The 26112-nt window shown below is 42.4% G+C and overlaps 1 protein-coding gene across 1 annotated transcript in view; it reads left to right on the forward strand.

Moving 5' to 3' along the window:
• PAPSS1 (3'-phosphoadenosine 5'-phosphosulfate synthase 1) overlaps positions 1-26112 on the forward strand; it is a 68315-nt gene that overhangs the window by 32112 nt on the left and 10091 nt on the right. The window contains exons 8-10 of the mRNA XM_066573895.1: positions 2360-2565; positions 4276-4411; positions 15179-15447. Of these exons, the coding sequence (XP_066429992.1) occupies positions 2360-2565; positions 4276-4411; positions 15179-15447 (611 nt within the window). The remainder of the gene's footprint in view (positions 1-2359; positions 2566-4275; positions 4412-15178; positions 15448-26112) is intronic.

A 26112-nucleotide genomic window follows, 5' to 3' on the forward strand; every position in this document is an offset into this window, starting at 1 on the left:
GGGTACCACAAGGCTCTGTCCTAGGCCCAGTGTTGTTCAACATTTTTATAAATGATCTGGAGGAGGGAATTGAGGGGAAACTGATCAAATTTGCCGACGACACAAAGGTAGGAGGAATAGCTAACACTAGGGAACAGAGAGAGTATTCAAAAGATCTAGAAAAGCTTGAACAGATGGCGGCGACTAACAGAATGGTATTTAACAGGGAGAAATGCAAAGTCCTACATTTGGGCAAGAAAAATGTAAAAAGCACATACAGAATGGGAGAAATTGGGCTAAGCAGCAGCACATGTGAAAAAGACTTGGGTATACTAATAGATCATAGACTGAACATGAGTCAACAATGTGATGCAGCAGCCAAAAAGGCAAACACAATTCTGGGATGTATTAAAGGGGTTGTCTCGTGCCGAAACGTTTTTTTTTTTTTCCCATAGGCCCCCCGTTCAGCGCAGGACAACCCCAAAGGATGTGGTAAAAAAAAAAATTTTATTACTTACCTGAATCCCCGCTCTGCGACGTCTTCCTTCTTCCTTCACCAAGATGGCCGCCGGGATCTTCACCCACGATGCACCGCGGGTCTTCTCCCATGGTGCACCGTGGGCTCTGTGCGGTCCATTGCCGATTCCAGCCTCCTGATTGGCTGGAATCGGCACACGTGACGGGGAGGAGCTACGAGGACCAGCTCTCCGGCACAAGCGGCCCCATTCACCAGGAAGAAGACCGCACAGCGCAAGCGCGTCTAAAAAAGCAAGAAGAAATCAGTATTAGACGGATCCATGGCGACGGGGACGCTGGCAACAGAGCAGGTAAGTGAATAACTTCTGTATGGCTCATATTTAATGCACATTACAAAGTGCATTAATATGGCCATACAGAAGTGTATAACCCCACTTGCTGCCGCAAGACAACCCCTTTAAGAGAAGCATAGAGTCTAGATCACGTGAGGTAATTATCCCCTCTACTCTTCCTTAGTCAGACCTCATTCGGAACACTGTGTCTAGTTCTGGGCACCCCACTTTAAAAAAGACATAGACAAACTCAAGCAAGTTCAGAGGATAGCTACCATGATGGTCAGCAGTCTGCAAATCATGTTCTATGAGGAACTGTTAAAGGATCTGGGAATGTTTAGCTTGCAGAAGAGAAGACTGAGTGGAGACTTAATAGCGGTCTACAAATATCTGAAGGACTGTCACAGTGCAGAGGGATCAGCCCTATTCTCATTTGTACAAGGAAAGACTAGAAGTAATGGGATGAAACTGAAAGGGAAGAGACACAAATTAGATATTAGAAAAACTTTCTGACAGTGAGGGTGATCAATGAGTGGAACAGGTTACTACAGGAGGGGGTGAGTTCTCCTTCAATGGAAGTCTTCAAACAAAGTCTGGACAGACCTCTGTCTGGGATGATTTAGTGATCCTGCACTGAGCAGGGGGCTGGACCCGATGACCCTGGAGGTCTCTTCCAACTCGACCATTCTATGACTCATACTGCACTGTTCTTCATCTTTTAAGTCCTGCGTGCGTTTTTTCTTTCTGTTAATACAGAGTTATATTACAAACAATACATATTTCCATGTGCAGAGTTGGCAAAAGTGTTTCTTTTTTTTTTACTCCCCGCTTTTGCTCAATTTTTCTCTAGCCATTTCTCTGGCTTTACAGTCACATCAAAAGAAGACTTTAATCCTTGTAAAAAGCCCTTTTACAGTAAAAGTAAGTGAGGTCAGATGCAAAGAGCTCACCCCATCATACTGGTTTTATCCTTACACAGTAAAACTCTTCTGACACTTTGTTCCCCAGATAACCAGAGGAGGATTTGACTCCCTCGGTTTCTTTGACATGATACATTAATGTTGTTTTAATATGTGTCATATGGTGATATCAAAGCAGGAAAAAATTGGAAGTTGTAGTGTCAAACATTGTGACCAGCAGTCTGGAAGGTTGCCCTGATTCGTGGTGTTCATTAGCAAAGCTGAGGATTCAGCGTTCATGGTGAAAATCACCAGCTCAGAACTATTCTGCTACGCGAATAACTTGGCAGTGGTGGGCAGTAATTTCTCTTATGCCCCCCTTAACGAGCGCTAGATCCAATTTGTCTTTGGTGCTTGTTATAGCAACCTTCTTATTGCCCGTCTGTTTGGTCAGCCATGGCTTTTCTCACTGACCGGTTTCCATTGCTTAGGGAGTATGAATGAGATACATAGTGAGACTAGGAGGCAGTACTATCTTTACCTACTGTATATCACTTGCAGAGGCGGAGATACGAGTTCTCCCTCCATTATACTTTACTTTTTTCTTTTCGTGATGAAAATGTTAATATTGGCTTTATCATTTATTGTCATGTATTCATTACTTTTCCACAGGGGGTGTCATCAATTTATCTGTGCCCATTGTGCTGACCGCAACCAATGAAGACAAGCAAAGACTCGATGGCTGCACAGCTTTTGCATTGGTTTATGAAGGAAGGCGAGTAGCTATTTTACGCCATCCAGAGTTTTATGAGCACAGGAAAGAGGAGCGATGTGCCAGGCAATGGGGGACCACCTGTAAGGAGCACCCATATATTAAGGTCCGATTTGACATCCTATTTCATTGCTTAAAAATTTTAAAAAACGTGTTTAATGCATCAATAAAATAAATGTTTGGACATCTTTTGACCAGTATAGTTGTTCTGGAATTCAGTTACTCAAACCAGCAGAGGGCGCCCCTGCAGCATTTTTCATGCACCTTACCTGCATAATAGGCGCTTAAATAACCCTTACGTTCACAGAATGGACTATACTTTCTTTATCGTATTAATCCTAATGAATCCGATCAGAACACCAGTAGCTAATTGATATATTGCTTAAGCCTTTATAGTGAAGAAATATGGAAAAATTCTAGAAGCAATCATAAAGTATATGTAATAGAAAATGAATGTTCCAGTGAGACTCTTGCTTAGCTTGTACTACCCATGAAATATTTTTAAAGCTCCTTTGACTGATCCCTTATAAAGCATAGTTCTTAATTTGTTTCTCATTTGGAAACAATAAATAGAATATGAGTTTGCATTGGTAGTTCTCAGGTCTTGTAGGAATTCTTCAACCCTTTCAGACACGGAAGGTACATACGCAGATCTTTGGGAGTAACCTACACAACACTAGGGGGAATAGAGAGCAGGTACTATCATTGGCCCATGTGGGATACAAGCTTATACAATGACACGTAGCCTCCATCTGATTACAACTTCCTGTTCACAGTTAAGGTGCATTTAGATGGAACGCTGATCATTCAACAAATCGATCAAACGAGCAAAAGTTTGTGAAACAAATTCCTGACCCATTTCAAAGGCCTCTCACTAGTCGGGCCAGAATCCTACTGCACACTGATGAGGGGCAAAACCCCCGAAACAGCTGTCTGAGGATGGATTCTGGTTTCGTTTTCCATTTCCAATCGTTGCTCTAAAGACATGGTGCGCGAACAAGCTGGGGATCACATCTCCAGGTCTTTTACTCGTATAAACGAATTTCGTGTGGCGCAGAGTGTTAAGGCAGCAGAATGCAGTCCTTAGCTCTTGCTCACTACCTGAAGGTTGCGAGTTCAATCCCTGCTTGGTTCAGGTAGCCGGCTCAAGGATGACTCTGCCTTCCATCCTTCCGAGGTCGGTAAAATGAGTACCCAGCTTGGTGGGGGGTAATAAATAAAATACCTAAAAGTGCTGTGGAATAGGTTGGTGATAATCAAATACTGATATGTTAAGGTCTCTTATAACATTATTGCCAATATAAAACTAATGTGGTTGACTCATGCTTCAAGATCAGTAAAATGAGTACCCAGCCTGCTGGGGGGTAATAAATAAATTACCTGAAAGCGCTGTGGAATAAGTTGGCGCTATACAAATAACAAGTCCCCTCCCACCCCTTCGTTCAGAATCGTTCAGTGTAAAAGGAGCATTACAGTAGGGAGAGCAGTTCTGGGGTCCAAACCTTTGCTATAACAAGATGATGAACTGTGCAAACAATATTCCTGGACACGTGTTAGCTTCTATATTAGATGGAGAGGTGTTTTAACAGTAGGTAGGCGTCTTCTATTGTGAATGGAATGGCCACTAACCGACAATATGGCTGTTTTATCAAGTTGGTGTGAGATGAGAAAATTGATGATGATGTCTGTGTTCTTAATTTTTAATGCGCTCAAGAGTTGGACATGCAATACTCCGGCTTTCCGTTTGCACTGATACTCATAAATGAACCTTAGTTGCTTTTCCTATATGTGAGTGATGTCTCTTGATTTGCTGCAGATGGTGATGGAGAGTGGAGAATGGTTGGTGGGTGGAGACCTGCAAGTCCTCGACCGCATTTATTGGGGTGATGGATTAGATCAGTACAGGCTTACCCCAGCTGAGCTAAAGCAAAAGTTTAAAGATCTGAATGCGGGTAAGTTTATTATCTTTTTGCTATTTTATACAATGCCAAGTAAAGTCCCGGAACATGTTTAATATTATAAGGGATATCCCCACTCTTTTGAATGCAGCAATAAAATACGTAACTGCTTCTAATGATGTCCTCTTGGCTGAGATCTAATTATGTTTTACCTTTTATTAATCATTATTTTATAAAAGTCTGTAATATATTTTTTTTTTTACTTTTAAGGGTCTATTATAGTTAGAATACAAAAGCTGTTTCGAATACATGAAATACTCTGAAAACCAGCGTGGAAGTCCCTTTGCTCGTTGCCCCACTGACCCACTTTTGTAGACATGGTCACAATGTTTCGGAAGCCTCCAGTGACTTCTTTTATTCTTAGTGATCTAATTAAAATATTTCCCAGTAAACAACATCCCCATGAAGTTTGTTGTACGAGTTGGGCCATGGAAATTTAGGCCGACACCACAACCTTATGAAAGCTGTCTAAAAGAAAATCTCTGTTGCCCACATCAACCAATCAGAGCACAGCTTTCATTGTATCTCCACAGTATAAGAAATAAAAGCTATGCTGTGATTGCTATAGGCAACAAAGGCAGATTTTCTTTTAGACAGCTTTCATAGGAGTGTGGCCCGGGCTGTAGATGCTATGGCGATGATGAGTGACTGTGAGGCATAGTTACATAATGCATAGACATGAGGTCAGAATTGTTTTGATAACAAAACGCACCACATCAGGCTAAGATATCTGTGCGTGTTGTATATGTATACAGGTATATTAGATATAGATATTAGATAGATATCTATTAGATATTTTGTTATTGGACTGTATGCAGAAGCTGAATCTGGAAAGTGCTTACTTCTTAGGTCCTTCAATCTGTTGACATATAGCATTTCGGTTCGTGACATATTCGTCAAAGCATAGCAGGTAGAGATGAGCGAGCGTATTCGTTAAGGCAAAATACTCGAGCGTGTATTGCCATTTTCGAATACATGCCCGCTCGTGAGAAAAGATTAGTGAGCCGGCAGGGGTGAGCGGTGGGTCGTGGTAGTGAGCATTGGGGAGAGGGAGAGAGAGAGAGATAGATATCCCCCCCCTCCCGCTCTCTCCCACCGGCCCCCGAATCTTTTGGCACGAGCGGGCATGTACTCGAAAATGGCAATACTCGCTCGAGTATTTTGCCTTAACGAGTACGTTTGCTCATCTCTAATAGCAGGCTCTTAAAATTAAGTGGTTTTTTTCCAGCATTCAGCTTCATAGATCTCAGTAAACCTTCAATATCGCTTGTACAAGATAACACCCAAAAAGCAACAAAAAATTAATGTAAAAAAATATAAAAGCCAGGATTATGGAAACAGCCAAACTGGCTGTTCAACGCTGTTTACATAACTCCTATTCACTATGGGCGTTATGGAAACAGCCTAGAACAGCCAGTTGTAATTCTGACCATTGATGGCCACAGTGTGTATTCCCATAGCAGCCATTTCTGGTTTAGAATTGAATGCCCCTTTAAGGACATGGTTACATTCAGAGAGCCATAACTTTTGTACTAGTATTTTTTTGTCAATGTAGAAGTAAAATAACGTCTTGATTATCTTCCACCTCTCAAAAATAGGTTAATCAGCAAATCCAATAGTTTGAAATATTGATTTGTTTTACGAATTTCTAACTAGATAGTGAAGCATTCCATTTTTTTTAAATCTTTATAGTTTTTCTAAACTGTTCTTGTTTTCTGATTTTATACTTTTTTTTTTTTTTATTCTGTGGTCTTCACATGACTATAGGGGCTGCCATCTTAGACAAACTTGCTGTTAACAGCATTTAGATATATGCTGTATAGAAGCCTCATGGGCCATAGACACAATGGACAGGAGGGAACCCATTGACTTCTATAGGAGAGTGCTGTAAGCATGCTCAGTCATGTGCAGGGAGGGGGAGGAGCTGTGACAATGGCCTATTGTGAATGGTGGAGCCTCTGTTTGTATATGAGATGACTACCAAAGTTTTTCTCTACAGAACAGGAAGTGTCAGTTGATTCATTAGGCCTAAGGCCGACTTACATGGGACGGATGTCAAGCAAACAATGCCCGACAGTGGTCCCCGCACATATTCGCTCCCGTGCTGCTGCATCGGACTGAGTATCATTGACTCACAGCGGGGTGGCTGGAGGAGGCTTCTCCCCTCTTGCTCCCCTGCCCCTCTGCATTCACTTAACATAGCGGCCATTCAGTACTGAATGACTATTTACACTGAGTGATCATCTCATTGTCCATCGTTTATGCTGCATGGGCCTTTGGTGTACAGTGTGAAAATTGTAGCATTTTAGGATATTTTGTAATAGACTATGATATCAAAAATTAAAACCAATCATCCAAAGTCCTTTACAAAAATGGCATCATAAGTCAGTTTCTCATTTCATCAATTTTACTCTACAGATTATGGTTGCTGTGATAGCAAATATACATTTCTTTAAATTTTTTACACATTTGCACAATAAAACCTTTTTTTTATGGGAAAAAAAGCTATTGCTGTCTTGTCTTAGTATGGCATTGTGCAGGAAGTACCTGGCACAGGAGGAGGCTAAAGGGGATGTACCAAGGTATTAAGTCATCCCTATTCACAGGATAGGGAATAATTTTATGATCAGTGGGAGTCCAACCGCTTAGACCGTCAGAAATTGTCAAATGCGAGCGCTCGGCAATCTCCCTTGATGACAATATTTGGTGGGATGCATGCCGGTCCTTCACTCCATTCGTGTAAGGACCGTTGGGATGCCCAGTCTCAACAACTGTGGGTGTATCAAAATCCCACAGATCATAAAGGTGTTGGTACAACTCCTTTTAAAGAAAAGCATCTAAAGCTTTTTTTTTCTATAAATACACTTGAGTGATAGAACATAAATCCAGGTCTTGGAGATGCAATTCAATCCAGATCATCTTAACCATTTGCAATCTAATTTCGGATTTAGGATTTCCTAGGGGGTTTTCTCTTTCTGCCATTATACAACGGCACCATCTGCTGGCTAAAGCCAGTACTGCTGTATTGGACATGCTGGAGAGGCCCCCGACAACAGAGCGGCCAGTAATATACAGTAAGAATATCCTGCCGGACATCTTCCGACATCGGAGCTGCACAAACGTCAACCAGAATGTCTTTAGACGTCAGACAGTGGATTGGGAAGGGTTAATATCTTTTCTAATCGTCTTTTATTTTTCTAGTAAAATATGGTCTTGTTGCTTAGGTTTAGCTTTTCACCAATCACGCATGTTTTCTTGAAGTTTTAAAATGTTTCTGAAGTGTACTAAAAGTTGGTAAAGCAGTTGGAAAACTTGAGTTGACCTTGCTGCTATAAATATTACTCTACTCTATGATGCGGCTGTAAATGAAACCTTTTACCACATCATTAGGAGCGTTCCTTTAATTTCTGATTTGCACCATGTTACCATTCAAATTATGTCTTTTGTACTTATGTTTCTCCTTTTGTTTATCATACCAAAAATATCTGTCAAGTTGAGATCGTAGACGGCGCCTGTTTTTGCCAGCCTGGTATAAATTTTCTGGATTGTAAATTCTACATTGAAGAGAACTTCTGATTTAATATGTCACTTAGTTCCTGCTATCAGGTTTTCATCCCAACTCTCCAAGCTTTATTAATCACACATTCCAAAACACTTTTCAAGCTCAAATTTCATAAAGCTTGTGTTTCCATATACAGTATTTGCGGGCCAAGCTAATTAACAGGAAAATCTAAATAAAAATCAAAGGGCATATAGTTGATTTTCTCTTTTTCAATAGTCTGAAGTACTTTCTTTTGTTGAGCGAAGCTCTTACTTTTTTGTCTTTTAATTAAAGCAGACATTTTCTGTAAGGCTATTGGGATTACACTGCATGGGGAATCTAGTGAGCATTATTGTAGAGGATTGCAAGAACCGTAGCAGTCATTTACAGGCTTTTTTTTACTCTTCACGAAACCCTACAGGTACGTCACCTCTTATGTATAACTGACAACTCTTGATGGTTGTCAGAGTCCCTGGGTATTAAGCGGCCACGGGGTCCCTGGGTATTAAGCGGCCACGGGGTCCCTGGGTGTTAAGCGGCCACGGGGTCCCTGGGTGTTAAGCGGCCACGGGGTCCCTGGGTGTTAAGCGGCCACGGGGTCCCTGGGTGTTAAGCGGCCACGGGGTCCCTGGGTGTTAAGCGGCCACGGGGTCCCTGGGTGTTAAGCGGCCACGGGGTCCCTGGGTGTTAAGCACTAAGCAACAGCAAGGAGACATTTATACATAACACATCCAAGTGGGGAAACCTTTTTATAAAGGGTGATGGCTGTCTTTTTCGAGGTTGTAGAAATACCTTTAAACCTATTAGTTTACCTTTAAACTATAGTATGTATAATTCTTTTCATAGTCTGCAAACTTTTTTTTAACAATCAAACACCTGTGGTCTTTCTGTCGGAGTATGTTATAAGTAGCCCCAGCTTTCAGGAAATACCTCTTTTGCCGCATACACACGACTGGGTCGGATTCTGCTAGCAGGATTCGACCCAGTGCCCGGCTAGAGATACATACTCGCCTGTCCGGATCTGCTGTGGATGTGTCGGCCGTCGCGCATGCGCAGTGCAGGGAATGCGGGGCCAGCGATGACGCGGATCCGCTGCGATTTCAAAGTTGACATTTTGGAAACGCCGTGGATGAAACACCTTGCATTGAGTGCAATGGAAGCCAGTCGTGCAAGTCCTGCATCTAGATAGAGCATGCTGCGATTCTTCCTCCACGAGTGGAAATCGCAAGGGATTTCCGCTCGTGTGGGTGGAAGAATGAATTGGTATTGCGTGCTATGGACTGACATTGCTGCAGATTCTGCAGCAAAAATCCGTCCCTGTGCATTGGGCCGTTGACGACAAACATTTTACACTTTTAATCATGTAGTTATTAGCATTTTTCTTTTATAGTCATAAAAATAAACAAAGCCATTCCAACCCCCTCGACCATCAATAACATAAGGTACTGCGTTAACATCAAGGTATGTATCCCGCGTCCATTCTTAGCATCTTGACACCAGTAACTGCATTCTTCAGTCTTTCACATTGGGAAAGCCTAGATTTCAGGAGTCCCATACCAGTCTGAAAAGAAAGTTTGCCTTTGGCCAAGGCGGCTGAAGCCAATTGCGATTAATCTAGCTAAATTGACCATGTGTCCTCAAACATATGTCTTATCCCTTTTCCTGCAGCCATTTCTGAACAAGAAACTTTTTGGCCATTTACAATGATCGAGCCACAGCCATCTTTATCGTCCAAGGATACATGCATAGGCCATCAGTACAATGTTGGGACCATAGATTGAATTAACGACCTCTAATACCTTTTTCATAAAGCGCATTCTTTTGGTACACAACCACATCAGATGCAATAAGTCAGCACTACCAATTTTGCACTGGTTGCTTAAAGGGAGTTTTTGCAGCCCTCGGTCATAGAGAGACTGTTTTATAGACCTTATGTAATAGAGAAGCTCATAGATTATTGCAAATTTACCTAAAATGACAATTTAGGGGCTTCATGATATCTTGCCACTGTTCTTCCTCTATAAGCCCAACATCCCTATTCCACTTTCCTTTTCATTTTAGGTGGGATTTTTCTTGTTCCCTAACTAATAGGCAACAGTTTACAGTTAGCTGTACAGTTTGCAACACTGACGTTGAACATGTGGTCTAATAAGAACATGTGTTGGCATGTGGTTTGCTTCCTAAACCCAGACATTCTTCTTCACTTAGTTTGTTAGGGTAACTGTCCATTTTCATTGTTGCGCTGCCTGTCCATTTACCTTATGCTGTCACTCTTTGAATGATAGATTTACATTTATATACTATTTGGTCAAAAATGGAATTTTGTTTTAAGAGCGCACGTTTCAGAGGTTCCATGCCAAGCTCAAGTGGTATTGTGGGGCATTTTCACACCCCTAGAGTTGAAGCATCAGATTAGCTTCTGGAATGTTGATACGTGCTCCTGTAGCTGTACAGCGAGAGTGAAGGCTACAACAGAACAGCGTACAACAGGGCCTCAGGAGGCCTTCCAAGTCACCTCATTCAGAAATACATATTTACCGTCTATTTAACTTTTTCACATTTTTTTGCACACAGAAAGAGGGTAGAAAGGGTCCAATGGCTGGATGCTCTTAAGGACAGAAATGTCCAAGAAGGTTGGGAAATATTGCAAAATGAGATTCTCAAAGCACAATCATTAACTATCCCTAAAAGAAGGAAGAATGGGAAGCTTTTAACCTCCCAATGACACAGCCCTTTTTTCCCCCCCATTTTCAGTTTTCTTTGCGCCCTATAAAAAAAATTGTAACCCCATTTATGTATTCATCGACGTAGCTGTATGAGGGCTTGTTTTTTTGCTGGACAAGTTGTTTTTCCATGGTACTATTTAATGTACTGCAAATCTTTTAAAAAATTCTAAGTGGAGTAAAATCGAAAAAAAACCAAAAATATTCTGCCCTCTTTTGGTGCCTCCTGTTTCTACGGCACACAAACTGCAATAAAAATAACATGATGACTTAATTCTATGGGTCAGTACGATTACTAGGATACCAAACTTTTATAGTTAGGTTTTTTTTCTGAACTACTTGTATTTTTTTTTTTTAAAGACATTAAATTTTTAAAAAATTATTTTCTGCCGCCATATTCTGCACGCAATAACTTTTTTATTTTTGACAACTTTTTTCAGTTGTGCGAGAGCTCATTTTTTGCAAGACATCCTGTAGTTTGCGTTGGTACCATTTTGGAATACATACGACTTTTTGCTCGTTTTTTATTGCATTTTTTTTCTTGAAGACAGGGTGACCAAAAAGTGCATTTCTGGCATTCTTTTTTTTTTTTTTTTATTTAGCGTCATTCATCATGCTGGGTAAGTGATACGTTATTTTGATAGATCTGACTTTTATGGAAGTGGCGATACCAATATGTATTTTTTTTATTATTTAGATTTTTTTTTTATTATAAAGGGTTTTTTTTTTAACCTTTATTACTTTTTTTATAATTAGTAAAAACTTTATTGATCTTGTTTTAACTTTTTAAAAAATTCTCTTTAGTCTCCAGAGGGGACAACAACATGCGATGCTTAAATCCCTCCTGCAGTATGATGTAATGCCAGAGTATTACTTCATACTGCTATTGGGCAGGCAGTCTATCAAGCCACCCCACAGGCATGGCTTGATAGGCATTCTGCCAAGACAGCCCTGGGGCCTTTCAGAAGGCCCCCGACTGCCACGATCTCATCACGGGGGACCATATGAGACCACCTAACATCATTCGGGGGATTGTGTGTAGGACAGAGTCTGACTTTGTGCATAATAGCCATATCGCCACTTCTCACAATCCTTAGGTTGTACGGAGCTGTAACACAGTTCCCACGGGGCCTAACTGTACATTCCCACACCCCCACTTTACTACTGGTGGAAAATATCTCCATATTGCTCCACTGAAGGCACCAATAATGATTCTGTGTGCTGCTATACAAACTCTATGTCCATGACCTCTAATAATGTCTGCTTTTAGTGAGCCCAAGCTATTAATAATTAAATATTTGTCCTTTCACATGTATTTTTTTCTCTAAAGAATAGCTGCATTTAATAGTTTATCATCAGGAATGAGGCTCTTATATTTGCTGATTTACAAAATGCTTATGAATCGTACAAATTTGTAGCATCCAAATTTATATGGTCATTTAACTTAAAGGGGTTGTACACTTGTAAACTATTGATGACGTGCCTGTAGGCTAGGCCATCAATAGTAGACCAGCGGGGTCTGCTGCCCAGGACCCCGCCAGGCCAATGTGATTCTGTACGGATCTGATTTTTGCAGGGAGCAGGCAGCTCCGTTCCCACTGCAGTGGCCAGGCTTGGTATTAGAGGCAGTGGGAACGGAGCTCACGGTTTCCTGCAGAAATCAGCTGGGTGCATGATCAGATATTGGTGGCCTATCCTAGTTATAGAACAGCAATAGTTTACAATTGAACCACTGCTTCATAACTTCACAAAACTGCACTCTGATTTGCTCCTCTATAGACTGGACACCCATATTGATTCTTTTGGACTTGCCTACATTAGTAGTAGTAATACTGTTCTGACTTTAGGAGTACTTGTCTGTGAAAGAGGTCTTATTTTATTAAAGGATGACATCTATTCCCAGTGTGGGGCACTTTTTTTTTTTGCTTTTTTTTTCTAATTTTTCACAAATGTGAACATTTACTCAGCTGCCGCAAACAATTTGTTGTGCTCTTAGTTGGATAAGAATGGGCCATAAAAACCCCAAATTAAACACGTTTTTCATATTAAGTCTACCCATTACCTGCATAATCACAAAATGATCTTTTATTCTTCAGAATTGACAGTGTTTCCAAGTTGGCTGGAAGTCAAAACCATAGTGCAAAGAAACATATTTTTCTCATGTCTCCTGGTCAAGAGTCATGAGATATCAAAGTGTTTCACAAGAGTAAATAATACACCCCATTTCTCAGTAATTTGCAGTTTGGCACCCTTTTGCATGACTAAATATTTCTTGCAGCATAGCAGCGTCCTCCAGGGTGAAGATTTGGATGGTCTACAGCTCTGTAGCGGCTTTTCCTGTTCAGGAGTGCCTGGAGTAATTCTGGGTTTGTTATACTAGCCGTTTCTGCATTGTGGTCTACACTTCAGCGCAGGCAGGTTTATGTTATGTCAATTGTGGCCGTCATTAAAGGCAGTTTTAAAGCTGGACTTTATCAATGTAGTGTTTGCCCAACTCTGTCTACCTAAAGTAGGGTGACAGGTTTCCTTTCTTGGTTCACTGAAGAAGAGGAATGTCCATTTGCCACGAATTGTAATGTTTGTCATCAGCAGAAAGCTCCAAATCGTAGTCCTGTTCGCAGAAGAAAACTTAAGGTCTCAGGTGTGAGGAAGTTGTTACACATAGCCAAGTGTTAAAACAACTTTCCAGTCCAAAACTAAAATGTGACTATTCTAAATGTATAGTCCGTATTCCTGATGCTGCCATCGGTGTCCATGCTGCTTCTTCTCTGCTCCGCTGCTCCACTCTCCACAATGTGGCTGCCACTGTTTCAGACTTCCCCACACTGTGATTAGACACACAGGGGAAGGAATAGATGAAATTAACGATTTAAGCAAAGTATCTCTAATCATGAATAATTGCTAAAATGCCAACCTTGGGCATCATGGTTTTTACTCCAGGGTCGCCAACTATTCCCACATTTTTTTTTAACAGAATGAAGGATTGGGTTTGTTCTTCACCAGTCCCCTCTTTTAGTATAAATTTACCACCACTAGCTTAGGCCCGCCCACCAGCTCAGAATGGTAAGTCAATGAATATGCCGTTCCAAGGAGGAAAGGATCCACTTATTTTGTGTGTGTTCCGGGCAGTAGCTAGCAGGTTGTATGGTAACAATCTATATACAGTAACAATTTATGTCCTGCAGCTGCCACCCTGCCAGCCTCCAATGTGTGCCATCCATGCCAGGCCAGTCTCATCAGCCCACACTCTGCAGCTGCAGTGTATTTCCTCTGCCAGATCCTATCATTTGGTATGAAGATGTCTGATCCTGCCATTGGGTGTATACCGATGGCTAACGATGAACGTGGGGCAGAACGTCTTTCTGGACTGGTGTATCATAGAGCTCTGTGCTAGTGGTATTGAATTCTGCAGAATTAGAAAAGGATAAATATTCTGGAATGTTTTAAGGCAAGTCTAAGAGGTTCTGCAGCAGTTTATCATAGACTGTTGGAGTTGGAAGGGACCTCCAGGGTCATCTGGTCAACACCCTGCTCGGTGCAGGATTCACTAGGTCATCCCAGACAGATCTGTCCAGCCTTTATGTGGAATGTAAGAGTTTGTGCAGTAAAGTATGGGAATTAAAAGAACTTTTGTAGAAGGGTATAGGATTCTAAGAGGTTCTGCATAATCTTGTATATTTATGTCTGTGTTCCTGTGGTAATCGACAACCACTCGTATGTACAGAAATATTGTACAAAGGGCTTATTCCAAGAGGATCTGCGGTGGTAGATTCCAGGCAGCTCTTTATCACAGCGCCAGTCATTGCTGGGTGTTATGGGTATGTATGTTCAGTCACTATAGTTTATTGGACTGGATCTAGTCCCAGGTCACCGTGAGCCAATCACATCCATTGGTAATCATGCACACTGAAGTAATTTCTGATGATGTGAGTTAGAAGCCATTTAGGGGCAGGGTATATGTCTTAACTGACTGATGCAAGTATCTTTTGGGCATCAGTTTGTATAAGTTTTCCCTCCATTGTACGGTAAAGTGTAGACGACGGTGCTTACCGCAGTTTTTTATTTTCTTCACAACAGGTTCCTTTCTTGTCACATGTAAAGCCATAAATAAATGTCTCTGATTAACTTCTATTGGATGTGCTGTTGTGTAATATATATTTAGGGAATCTCACGGTATTCTATAGGCAAAGCTTAATTAAGAAGGTTTTCACATTATAGGAAATGGAACATTACAAATTAGAAACGTAAGGTTTTTTGCCAATTACTGGGATCTTTTTTCGCTGCTCCTTCAAATTTATAACTGGAGACTGACTTTTTTGTTCTTTTCTATAAATATTTATGATATGTAGTTCTTATTCTTCGCATATTTAAAAAAAAAATTTAAAAAATGGTCCCGGCAATGCTTTACCTGTCCTAAATGCTACAGTAATTTTTCCACCCCTCGTTTACCATAGATTGGAAAACCCCTTGAAATGACTTGTCATTTTATGCTTTCAGATGCAGTCTTTGCCTTCCAGTTGCGTAACCCTGTTCATAATGGGCATGCACTACTGATGCAAGATACCCACAAGCAGCTGCTTGAACGGGGCTACCGGCGACCAGTGCTTTTACTTCACCCACTGGGAGGATGGACTAAAGATGATGATGTTCCTTTGATGTGGCGTATGAAGCAGCATGCTGCTGTCCTGGAAGAAGGTGTGCTTGACCCAGAGACAACGGTGGTAGCCATCTTTCCATCACCAATGATGTATGCTGGTCCTACAGAGGTAAGTTGTCCACTGGCTTATATATTTCATGTTCCTTCTCTTTAAAGAATAAGGCAATGTTTGCAGAAATATGTCCAGACAAGGACTACAATAACGTATTTATGCTTTCCAACGCTACTACAGTAGTAGGAGAAGCACATGTTTTGGAAGGAACGACTTTTCATTTCACACCCTTTTATACATGGGTTTAAAAATACTGTAAAATCGAGTCATGACCACAACAGGTGCCAGAAAAAAGTGGCAAGTAACCATATGACCATCTCAGATTGTTTTCTTGGGAACGAAAAACCCCACCTCATCCCCCTGCATAGTTTCAGAGAAATGAGAGTAGTTCTAATATGGGTTAACCCTTGAAAGAATAAATGTAGTTTAGTATTTAGAAGCTGAATAGCAAACGTGACCAGAAAAAAATGCTCAAGAAACGCACAGAAAAAAACCCCTACATACATTTCATTATACTTTGTAACTGGGGTGAATAAAATCCAGCACCTGACATAACGCAGAGGAAGCCGGAAACCTAACTAGCTTTTAAATTATTGCTGACTGATGTAATCTACAGGTACGTTCACACGGCTGGACTTTTGGTCAAAATCGCTCATTTGAGTAATTTTTCGGCCGACAGTCATCGCATGTAGAAGCAGGACCTGACAGTGAGTGAGAAATCGCCCATTAGTCAATGGTCGCTTCATTTCATAGTAACATAGTTCGTAAGGCCGAATGAAGACAATGTCCATCTAGTTCAGCCTGTTTATCCTCCTGTGTTGTTGATCCAGAGGAAGGCAAAAAAACCCCAAGAGCAGAAGCCAATTAGCCCTTTTGGGGAAATAATTCCTTCCCGACTCCCTAATGGCAATCAGACTAATCCCTGGATCAACCCCTTAATAGTTCCTACCGGCCTGTATACCCGGATTAACAATTAACCTAAGATTTATAACCTATAATATCCTTCCTCTCCAGAAAGACATCAAGTCCCCTTTTAAACTCCTCCATGTATTTTGCCATCACCACTTCCCCAGGCAGAGAGTTCCACAGGCTAACCGCTCTTACAGTAAAGAACCCCTTTCTATGTTGGTGATGAAACCTGCTTTCCTCTAAACGTAGCGGATGCCCTCTTGTTACCGTTGCAGTCCTGGGTATAAACAGATCCTGGGAGAGAACCTTGTATTGTCCTCATGTATTTATACATGTTATTGGTCGCCCATTAGCTGTCTTTTTTCTAGAGTAAATAATCCCAATTTGGACAGCCTCTCTGGGCATTCCAGTCCCTTCATTCCGTTTATTAGTTTAGTTGCTCTTCTTTGAACCCCCTCCAGCACTGTAACATCTTTCCTGAGCACCGGTGACCAGAACTGTGCGCAGTATTCCATGTGAGGCCTGACAAGTGCCTTATATAATGGAAAGATAATGTTTTCATCTTTCGCCCCTATACCTCTTTTAATGCACCCCAAGACTTTATTAGCTTTTGCAGCAGCTGACTGGCATTGGTTACTCCAGTTTAGTCTACAATCCACTAGTACCCCAAGGTCTTTTTCCATATCACTTTTCCCTAGCAGTACCCCATTTAGTGTATATTGGTGACATCCGTTTCTCCTGCCCATGTTCATAACCTTACATTTATCCCCATTGAACTTCATTTGCCATTTTTCTGCCCAAGCCCCCAGCTTATCTAGGTCTGTTTGTAGCTGTACATTGTCCTCCGTTGCATTAATTATATTGTATAATTTTGTGTCATCTGCAAATATTGATATTTTACTGTGCAGTCCCTCTCTCAGGTCGTTGATAAATACATGAACAGAATGGGGCCTAATACTGAACCCTGTGGCACCCCGCTAGCGACGGTGGCCCAATTAAAGTATGAGCCATTTATTACCAACCTCTGCTTTCTATCATTGAGCCAATTCTTTACCCAATTACACACATTTTCACCCAATCCGAGCTGTCTCATTTTGTATATTAGCCTATTATGAGGCACGGTGTCAAATGCTTTAGAGAAGTCCAGATATACAAGATCAATAGACTCTGCCAGGTCCAGCCTAGAGCTTACTTCATCGTAGAAACTGATCAGATTTGTCTGACATGAGCGACCCTTCATGAATCCATGCTGGTGAGGAGTTATTCCGTTGTTCTCCTTGAGGTACTCGTCGATGGCATCTCTCAGAAACCCCTCGAAAATTTTTCCCGTTACTGAAGTGATACTTACCGGCCTGTAGTTACCAGGTTCACTTATGGTCCCCTTTTTGTACATTGGAACCACGTTGGCAATGCGCCAATCCAATGGTACAACACTGGTCCTGATAGTGTCTAGAAATATTAGATATAGCGGGCGGCCTAGCTATTTCATCACTTAGTTCCCTTAATATCCTTGGGTGTATTCCATCTGGGCCTGGCGATTTATCGATTTTAATCTTCTTTAATCGGGTCCGCACTTCCTCTTGCGTTAGGTTCAACATATTTTGCGAGGGATTCATTTTATTCCCCTGCATCTCGTGTGGCATTTCCTTTTCGTTTGTGAATACGCTTGAAAAGAAACTGTGTAATAGATTTGCCTTCCCTCCATCTTCGGCCGCCTGCAGACGAGCGGGTCGGATCCGGCGGCGAGAATTCTCGCCGCGGGACCCGACCCGAGAGCCTGCAGTGACGAGCGCGTACTCACCCGCGCCTGGCGGCCCCGGCTCTTTCATGTGCCGGCTGCCGCGCAGCCGGCGCACGCGCAGACCGGAGCCGGCGGCCGGGTGAGTGCGAGCCCCGCACAAAAATAGGACATGCCACAGTTTGTTTGCCGCGCGACATGGCGGCCAAACCGCGGCCGTCTGCATAGGAGTGCGTATTGTAATGCACTCCTAAGCAGACTTTCAGTGCCGGAAATCCCGCGGGAAATCCCGCTGCGGGATTTCCGCCCATGTGCAGGCGGCCTTCTTCAATGATTTCTCCTGCATTATTTGTTAAAGGGCCAGTGCTCTCCCTGCAAACCTTTTTGCCGTTAATATAGTTGAAAAATAGCTTCGGGTTGTTTTTGCTCTCTTTGGCGATCAGTCTTTCTGCTTCCTCCTTGGCAGTTTTGATCTTATCCTTGCAGATTTTGTTTTTTTTCCTGTACGATTTTAGTGCCTTCTTGCTTTAGTAGTTTGAACGCTTTCTTTTTTTTCGTTTATTGCCCCTCTTACTGTCTTGTTGAACCACATTTCCTTTTAGTTGAGAATCTTTTATTTTTAAAGGGAATGAACTGCTCACATGAGGTGATTAGGATCCTTTTAAACTTTTCCCATTTATCCTCTGTACCGTTATTTTTGAGGATGTTGTCCCATTTAACGTTACCAATAGTATATCAAATTTTGGTTTAGCTGATCAAATTTTGCTTTACCAAAGTTTAGTTTTTTTGTCGCTTCCTGATAAGGCTTCTTATTGAATGACAGCTGGAAGTTGATTATATTGTGGTCACTGTTCCCCAAGTGCCCCTCAACCTGTACCCTCTTTATTCGGTCCGGTTTGTTAGTTAGTACTAGGTCCATAATGGCCTCCCTTTCATTGGTTCCTGCACAAGTTACATTTCAACTTACTGAAACAAAGCGACTAACGAGCGACTTCGCTCTTTGTGTAAACACTCAGTCATTCAGGTAGGCGACCAGAAGAGATCTCCGGTACACTCCACCTCCCTTCACCAAATGACTGTCACTCCTGTGTAAAAGCGCAGGCGCTATAATTCTTGGGGCGGCCATTAGACTCTTACGCACCCAACACTCATCTCGTGAGGCACTTAATTAGAATTGAAACAATTAATACAGATGATACTGTATCCAAATTTGCATTGCACTTCCACCATGAGGTTGTGACAACTTTTGGGCAGAAGTGTGTTGCAAATGAGAAGAGCACCATGCATTGTGTACTCGGATCGCAACATGCGAGCATACACCACCAGAAGAGTCACATTGTGTAATTAAAGGGGTGGTCTCGCGAAACCAAGTGGGGTTATACACTTCCGTATGGCCATATTAATGCACTTTGTAATGTACATTGTGCATTAAATATGAGCCATACAGAAGTTATTCCACTTACCTGCTCCGTTGCTAGCGTCCTCGTCTCCATGGTTCCGTCTAAATTCGCTGGCAGCTTGCTTTTTTAGACGCGCTTGCGCAGTCCGGTCTTCTCTATTCAGCACGAGCCGCTTCAGTGTGCTCCCTGCTACAGCTCTTCTGCGCATGCGCAGACGAGCTGTCACTGCTCGGGAGCGCGCTGCAGCGGCCATTCTGCACCTTCCTCTGTTAGAGGAAGGTGCAGAAACTGGAGCTGCCCAGCGGAGAAGCCCAGCCCAGCCCAGCAGCCCCGAGAAGCGTCCCAGGTAAGTGATGGGTCGGGGGGGAACTAGCGCTGCGCCGGGGGAACTAGCGCTGCGCCGGGGGGGGGGCTGTCGCTGCGATGGGGGAACTAGCGCTAGGCCGGGGGGGCTGTCGCTAGGCCGGGGGGGCTGTCGCTAGGCCGGGGGGGGCTGCCGCTAGGCCGGGGGGGCTGTCGCTAGGCCGGGGGGGGCTGCCGCTAGGCCGGGGGGGCTGCCGCCAGGCCGGGGGGGCTGCCGCTAGGCCGGGGGGGCTGCCGCTAGGCCGGGGGAACTAGCGCTGGGCTCCGGAACCTAGCGCTGGGCTCCGGGGCCTTCACCTGGGCTGAGGGTCTAGCGCTGGGGAGCCGGGGGCTAGCGCCTTACCTGCTGCCTGGCGGTGGGCGTCTGGTCGGCGGCTGCGGGGCGTCTGGTCGGCGGCTGCGATGCGTCCGGTTGCCATGGAGACACAGCTGGCGGCGTCTCGGGAGCGCGCACGTCGGGCTGCAGCGAGCGACGGGGAAAGAGCCGGCGGCCATCTTGAGAAAACTTTATAAGTTGCTGAAACGCTGGAACGGTAAGTACGAACCAGCTAGAAATGTCATTTACAGGGGGGCTTAGTAATGTGTACTTAATGGGGGGGACTGGGCAAAAAAAAAATGTAACTGCTTCCTCGAGACATCTCCTTTAACTATACGCCCAGAGTGTATTCTGGCCCTGTCTTGTATTAAGTTTCCAGGTGCTATAACATTTATCTCGTTCACTTTGGTGGAAGATTTCTGTTCATCCTGCCATAAATTGAAGTCATATATATGTTTTATTAGCGAGGGACTGTTTTAACTGAATAAATAAAAGTTTTATAAGTTTTTGTTTTTTCCCATGGAGGAACACGGACGCTGTCGTGGTGCCAATGGCGGTATTGCCACGACTCTCAATCATTACTTTAGTACATTTTCTCGTATTGTAGCTCTTTTATAGAATAGAACATTAACACCTGAACATTTGCTTTTTCCCACCCAGTTTATGGCTCCACAGTCAGTTCCCAGTTAAAGGGAAAGATTTTTTTTTTTTTTAGTAGTTTGAAAGCACTTATAGCCTTAATTTCCCTACGTCATCTTTGGAGAAAAGTAATGAAAAACAAAATCCCTCAATACTAGCTGTTTTTTCCAATGACTTCAGACAAAGTCTTGCCAACATAGTCTATTTTGCCAAAAAATAACAATAATATAAAACCCATCCCTCACTTTAATCATTTTCTTTGGGTCATAGAGAAGACATTATACCATTTTTCTATAAAAGAAAATTATTTACAGGCCTCCTTTTTTTTTTTTCCTTAACTTTGACTCTGTTAGGCTATACTTCATCACTAGTATACCGTATTTTATCCTGCCTGTAAATTTTAAAGTGGTGGTCCAGGATTAGAAAAACTTGGCTGCTTTCCAAATATGTCCGCAGGTTGCGTGTAGCATTACAGCTCAGACCCATTCACTAGGATCGATGTTAGTTGCAATATTGGACACAACCCATAGCCAGGTGTGGCGCTATTTGTGAAAGAAAGAACCATGTTCTTCTAATGCTGTACAACCACCTTTAGAAAAAGTAGTTTCATATAAGTAGCAGTAATGGCCGACATGCTAAATCCAGACTTTCGATAACCTTCTCTGCAGACCATTTTCTTAGAACCCCAAAAATTGTTTTTATTTAATGATCTCTGAGGACAAATATGGGGGGGGGGCTTTATTTTTCTTACAGCTGTTCTCTTCTCTATTGAGTTTACTGTATATGACAGGTTACATTTTAGTAGAGTGGGACATTGGGGACTGAATATGATGCTATTACATGAGCGTTTACACAACAATTGCTGGGTGGCACCTGTAAGCGCAGGTGCCCTTCGGAAATTAGCAATATTAACAAGCTGTAATTGCGTTGTCAGGCGGCAACTGCGCTTACAGTTGCTGTCCACCAGTTGTCAGAAAAACTTGAGTCTATCTAATATGCCTTCTAATGATGCTTTCATTATACAAGATATTTAAATCTTTATGATCAAACTTTTTAATCAATGCAACTTCCTAGTAAAGTGGGTGACCGTCTGGAAGCGAAGCATAAGATATCTTAAAGGGGTTCCCCAGGGAAAATACTATTGATGACCTGCCCTTAGGATTGGTCATCTATGGTTGATCAGCTGGCATCCGTCGATCAGGACTCTGACCGATCAGCTGATTGTGAGCCCACTGAGAGCGCCGAAAAAACAGGGGTTGGAGTGGAAGCAGCGGAAGTCTCTGCACCGACCTCTGTGACGTTGCCGGCACTTGTGACTGAAGGCATGACTCGTGAGCCGTGCCTACAGTTACAAGCATCGGCCACTTCACAGAGGTCAGAGCAGAGACTTCCGCTCCAATCCCCTGTGTAATTGTGTGTCCGATGACCATGCCGCAATCAGCGGATCGGTCGGGGTCCTGAGGATAGGTCATCAGTAGTATTCTCCCTGGGAAACCCTTTAAATTCTACCTATACTTACTATGGCCCTCAATGTGGTGACCTATGATTGATTCACTTCCTACATAGTCTATTGTTTTGCTTACCCTTCCTGTACTATAGTTTACTTTTAGACCTCCATTATGGCATTAAGTCACATGGCTTCATTCTTGTAGGTAAGATTTCTCATATTTTCCAGAAGTTTGATTCTATAGCCCTTGGAAGCGGGTAGCCTCGTAGAAAACCCTTGTGATTTTTTTTTTTACAGATTTACAGCCTTAAAGGGGTTGTCTCGCGAAAGCAAGTGGGGTTATACACTTCTGTATGGCCATATTAATGCACTTTGTAATATACATCGTGCATTAAATATGAGCCATACAGAAGTTATTCACTTACCTGCTCCGTTGCTAGCGTCCCCGTTGCCATGGTTCCGTCTAACTTCGGTGTCTTCTTGCTTTTTTAGACGCGCTTGCGCAGATGCATCTTCTCCCTTCGGCTGGTCTTGGAAGCATCAGCGTTTTGGCTCCGCCCCCTTGTAAGCGTCATCGCGTAGCTCCGCCCCTGTCACATGCCGATTCCAGCCAATCAGGAGGCTGGAACCGGCACACGTCATGGGGCGGAGCTACGCGATGATGCGTTCAAGGGGGCGGAGCCAAAACGCCGATGCTTCCAAGACCAGCCGAAGGGAGAAGATGCATCTGCGCAAGCGCGTCTAAAAAAGCAAGAAGACACCGAAGTTAGACGGAACCATGGCAACGGGGACGCTAGCAACGGAGCAGGTAAGTGAATAACTTCTATATGGCTCATATTTAATGCACGATGTATATTACAAAGTGCATTAATATGGCCATACAGAAGTGTATAGACCCACTTGCTGCCGCGAGACAACCCCTTTAATATTTTTTTGGAAGTAACATTATCGATCATCAAACTTCCACCAACTTTTATATCGATTGTCATTTTGAAACAACTTCTGCTGATACCAGACATAACAAGCGCCACGAACCCCATCACTTTGACTTCTATTTTGTGCAGAAGTTCTATTTTATAGACTGTGTGCGTTCCTGAGGCTCACATCTATGAACACTCTGCACCACTTGGATTAAAATTCTTAAGTGAGTTATTTGTATTGCGTTGATAAGGTTTTTGGCAATCCTAAGCCGGGTAAAATGTCTATACAGTCTAATAAGTTGTTTTCTATTAAGATTAGGGTTTTAGAGCCAAACTGGAAGGATTCCCCCATACCAGCCTCAATTGGAAGACAATAGGCGTTAACAAGCTAAACATTAAGGCAAATGTTCCAGCCAAGTTACACACTGCACGGGAATGCCATAAAAAGCCCTTTAAAACTTCTGTTTCCATGTATGTATGATGCATACTTGGCCTTTTTCTATAAGATTACACTGCAGCTCATTAATTTAAATACACTACAAATTTAGCAAAAAACGTGTTTTGTAATCATACACATAGTTTGCAAATGAATCGAGCCTTGATTTCCTTAAAGAGGTAATCCGACTGTTTAAAGTGAAAGTTCTATGCTTCATAAGGCGATAACAGGTAAATTTGCAATGTAATGTTATAACTTGCTTTACCTGTGGACTCTCCCACCCCCATTGCTAGGTTCTCCAGTGGTTACGACCTGTACGCTCCGCTGTTCTTCTGGTCGGGCATGCTCAGTGCCTTTTAAATTCTGTAGCGATGACATAGTTTGTGAATGCGCACTCAATTACATTGCAAATGGCACGCGGATTTTAACATAAAATGAATAAAAGGAAGCAGTAATGTGTAATCACCTGCTTGCGATCTTTTTTTTTTCCGTGTGGACGATCCGCTGTGAATCCACGTATATCCACGCGAAAAAAACAACCGCATCTGCGATCGTCCGCAAGCAATTGCAATTCATTTCCGTGTGGAATCACAGGTCTTCCATGGTGGGAATCCGCCAGCGGAATCCGATTCATTCGTGTGCAGGCTGCCTTAGGTGTGGCATTGAAATGAACGAGCAGTATATTAATCTATGTGATTCTCCTCAATGGTCAAAAAGTTATGTTTATCTGCAGTATAAAACTTTTTTTTTCATTTATTGGCTATTTGTACACCTTTCACAATGTGGTATTCATGTAGAATGATCGTGTAGGTATTGTTCTTCTGTCATCTTTTATGTAGTATTATCTAAAACAGATGCAGAGATTTGAAACTTGGATATGGAAAATAATGATATAGAGTGTTTTTCAATTTAAAACATGTTTAAATGCACAGGCTAGAAATGCCTACATCTATCATGTCACTCGGCTGAGGGTTTGCTCCGCTTGTATATAGCTGACAGCACTAGACCAGATCCATCAGCTGTGCGTCCCCCGCAGGACGTTTTATTACACTACATCATTCAAGATAAAATGTTGCAGCCTTAAAAGGAATGTATCACTCTTTTATTTTTTTTTCACCTACTGATTAGAACTGGATGGTCAACCTTTTCTAATCTGTTTTTCTTTTCTGTCGTCTGCACATGACTACAGGACGGCCATCTTGTCTGAGCTACAAATGATAGCGTTTAGAAATGCCGTTCACGTGAAATCCTGTGTCATTCACACAATGGACAGGAGGGGACCCATTGACTTCTTTAGGAGACTGTTCTAGACATGCTCTGTGACCTGTGCGGAGGTCATTGTACAGGGAGGAGGAGTGGATAAGCTGTGACCATCTTCTACTGTGAATGGTGTTATGTCTTTTTTATATATAGGTGTAAAGACTCTTTTTCACAATTCTCGTTTGCCGAAATGGACAAGCCGGTGACATCATCACTAGCTCATCGGCGCTCGTGCAGCCTGTTTACACTGTACGATTCTCATTAAGAATCATGCAGTTCTCGTGCAATATTCGTTCAGTGTTGAGAAGTGCACAAGCCCCCGCTGGTTTTTATGCCGACTGTAGCTGAATGACTAGCAAGAACATTGTGATTCTCAAGCGTCGTTCAGTCATTTGCCCAAGATTAAACTGAACGATTATCGTTCAGGAAATTGTTCCAAGTGAGCAAAATTAAACCATAATTGTTTAGTCTATATGGGTATTTACCTTTCATTGTAATCAAACCTGCGATGATAATGAGACGGCTGCTGAAAAGTTTTCTCTACAGAACAGGAAGTGTCAAATTGTTAGTGTAGTGGTCAGTGTGAAAAACGTAGGATTTTAGTGCTTTTTGTTTTGATTTGTAAATATAGATTATGACCTCAAAAATAAAGAAAAATCTTAAATGTTGTTTTTAGCATAAAAACTACATATATACAATAGGTCATTTCTGATGACACATTCCCCTTAAGTTCAGGCTGCTGATCTCAGAATTGCCTAGACTGAATAGAATTGTCTCTACCTCCTCATCTGGGAAAAAAGTGTCAAGTCTGTTAAGCTGATCAAGATAGTCGGCCAACCACCATCTGAAACCTTTATGTGAATGATCGGGATGGCTGAAAGTGTGAGCCGCCCATCTGGAAAATATCGCCCTTGGTTAGTCCAAAATACATCTGTTTTTTTTCTTCCTTTTTACTACTTTTATAAGCCTGGCTGCACAATCAGCGGCTGATTTATCATCTTAAAGCTGCCTAGATACACAAGATTAGGATTGGCCACAATTCAGTCAAGATTTAGACCTTTCATATAGACGGTCAACATGCCAAAGTAAACTGGCAGATCAAGAACTTGCACAAAAAAGGTGACCCGTCGGCTGAGCTTTGCATAAATTGTGTGATGTTTTTTTTGACCATCGTCCATTTTATGTCTGTGGGCATCTTTTAGGGTTTACATCCGTTGGATGGAAACCGATGTTGACAGCGAACAGAAACACAGAGTGTATAAGGAAATTACATAACTGTTTAAAGGGGTTCTAT

The sequence above is a fragment of the Eleutherodactylus coqui genome, chromosome 7 (assembly GCF_035609145.1).
Source record: "Eleutherodactylus coqui strain aEleCoq1 chromosome 7, aEleCoq1.hap1, whole genome shotgun sequence".
Taxonomy (NCBI): Eukaryota; Metazoa; Chordata; class Amphibia; order Anura; family Eleutherodactylidae; genus Eleutherodactylus; species Eleutherodactylus coqui.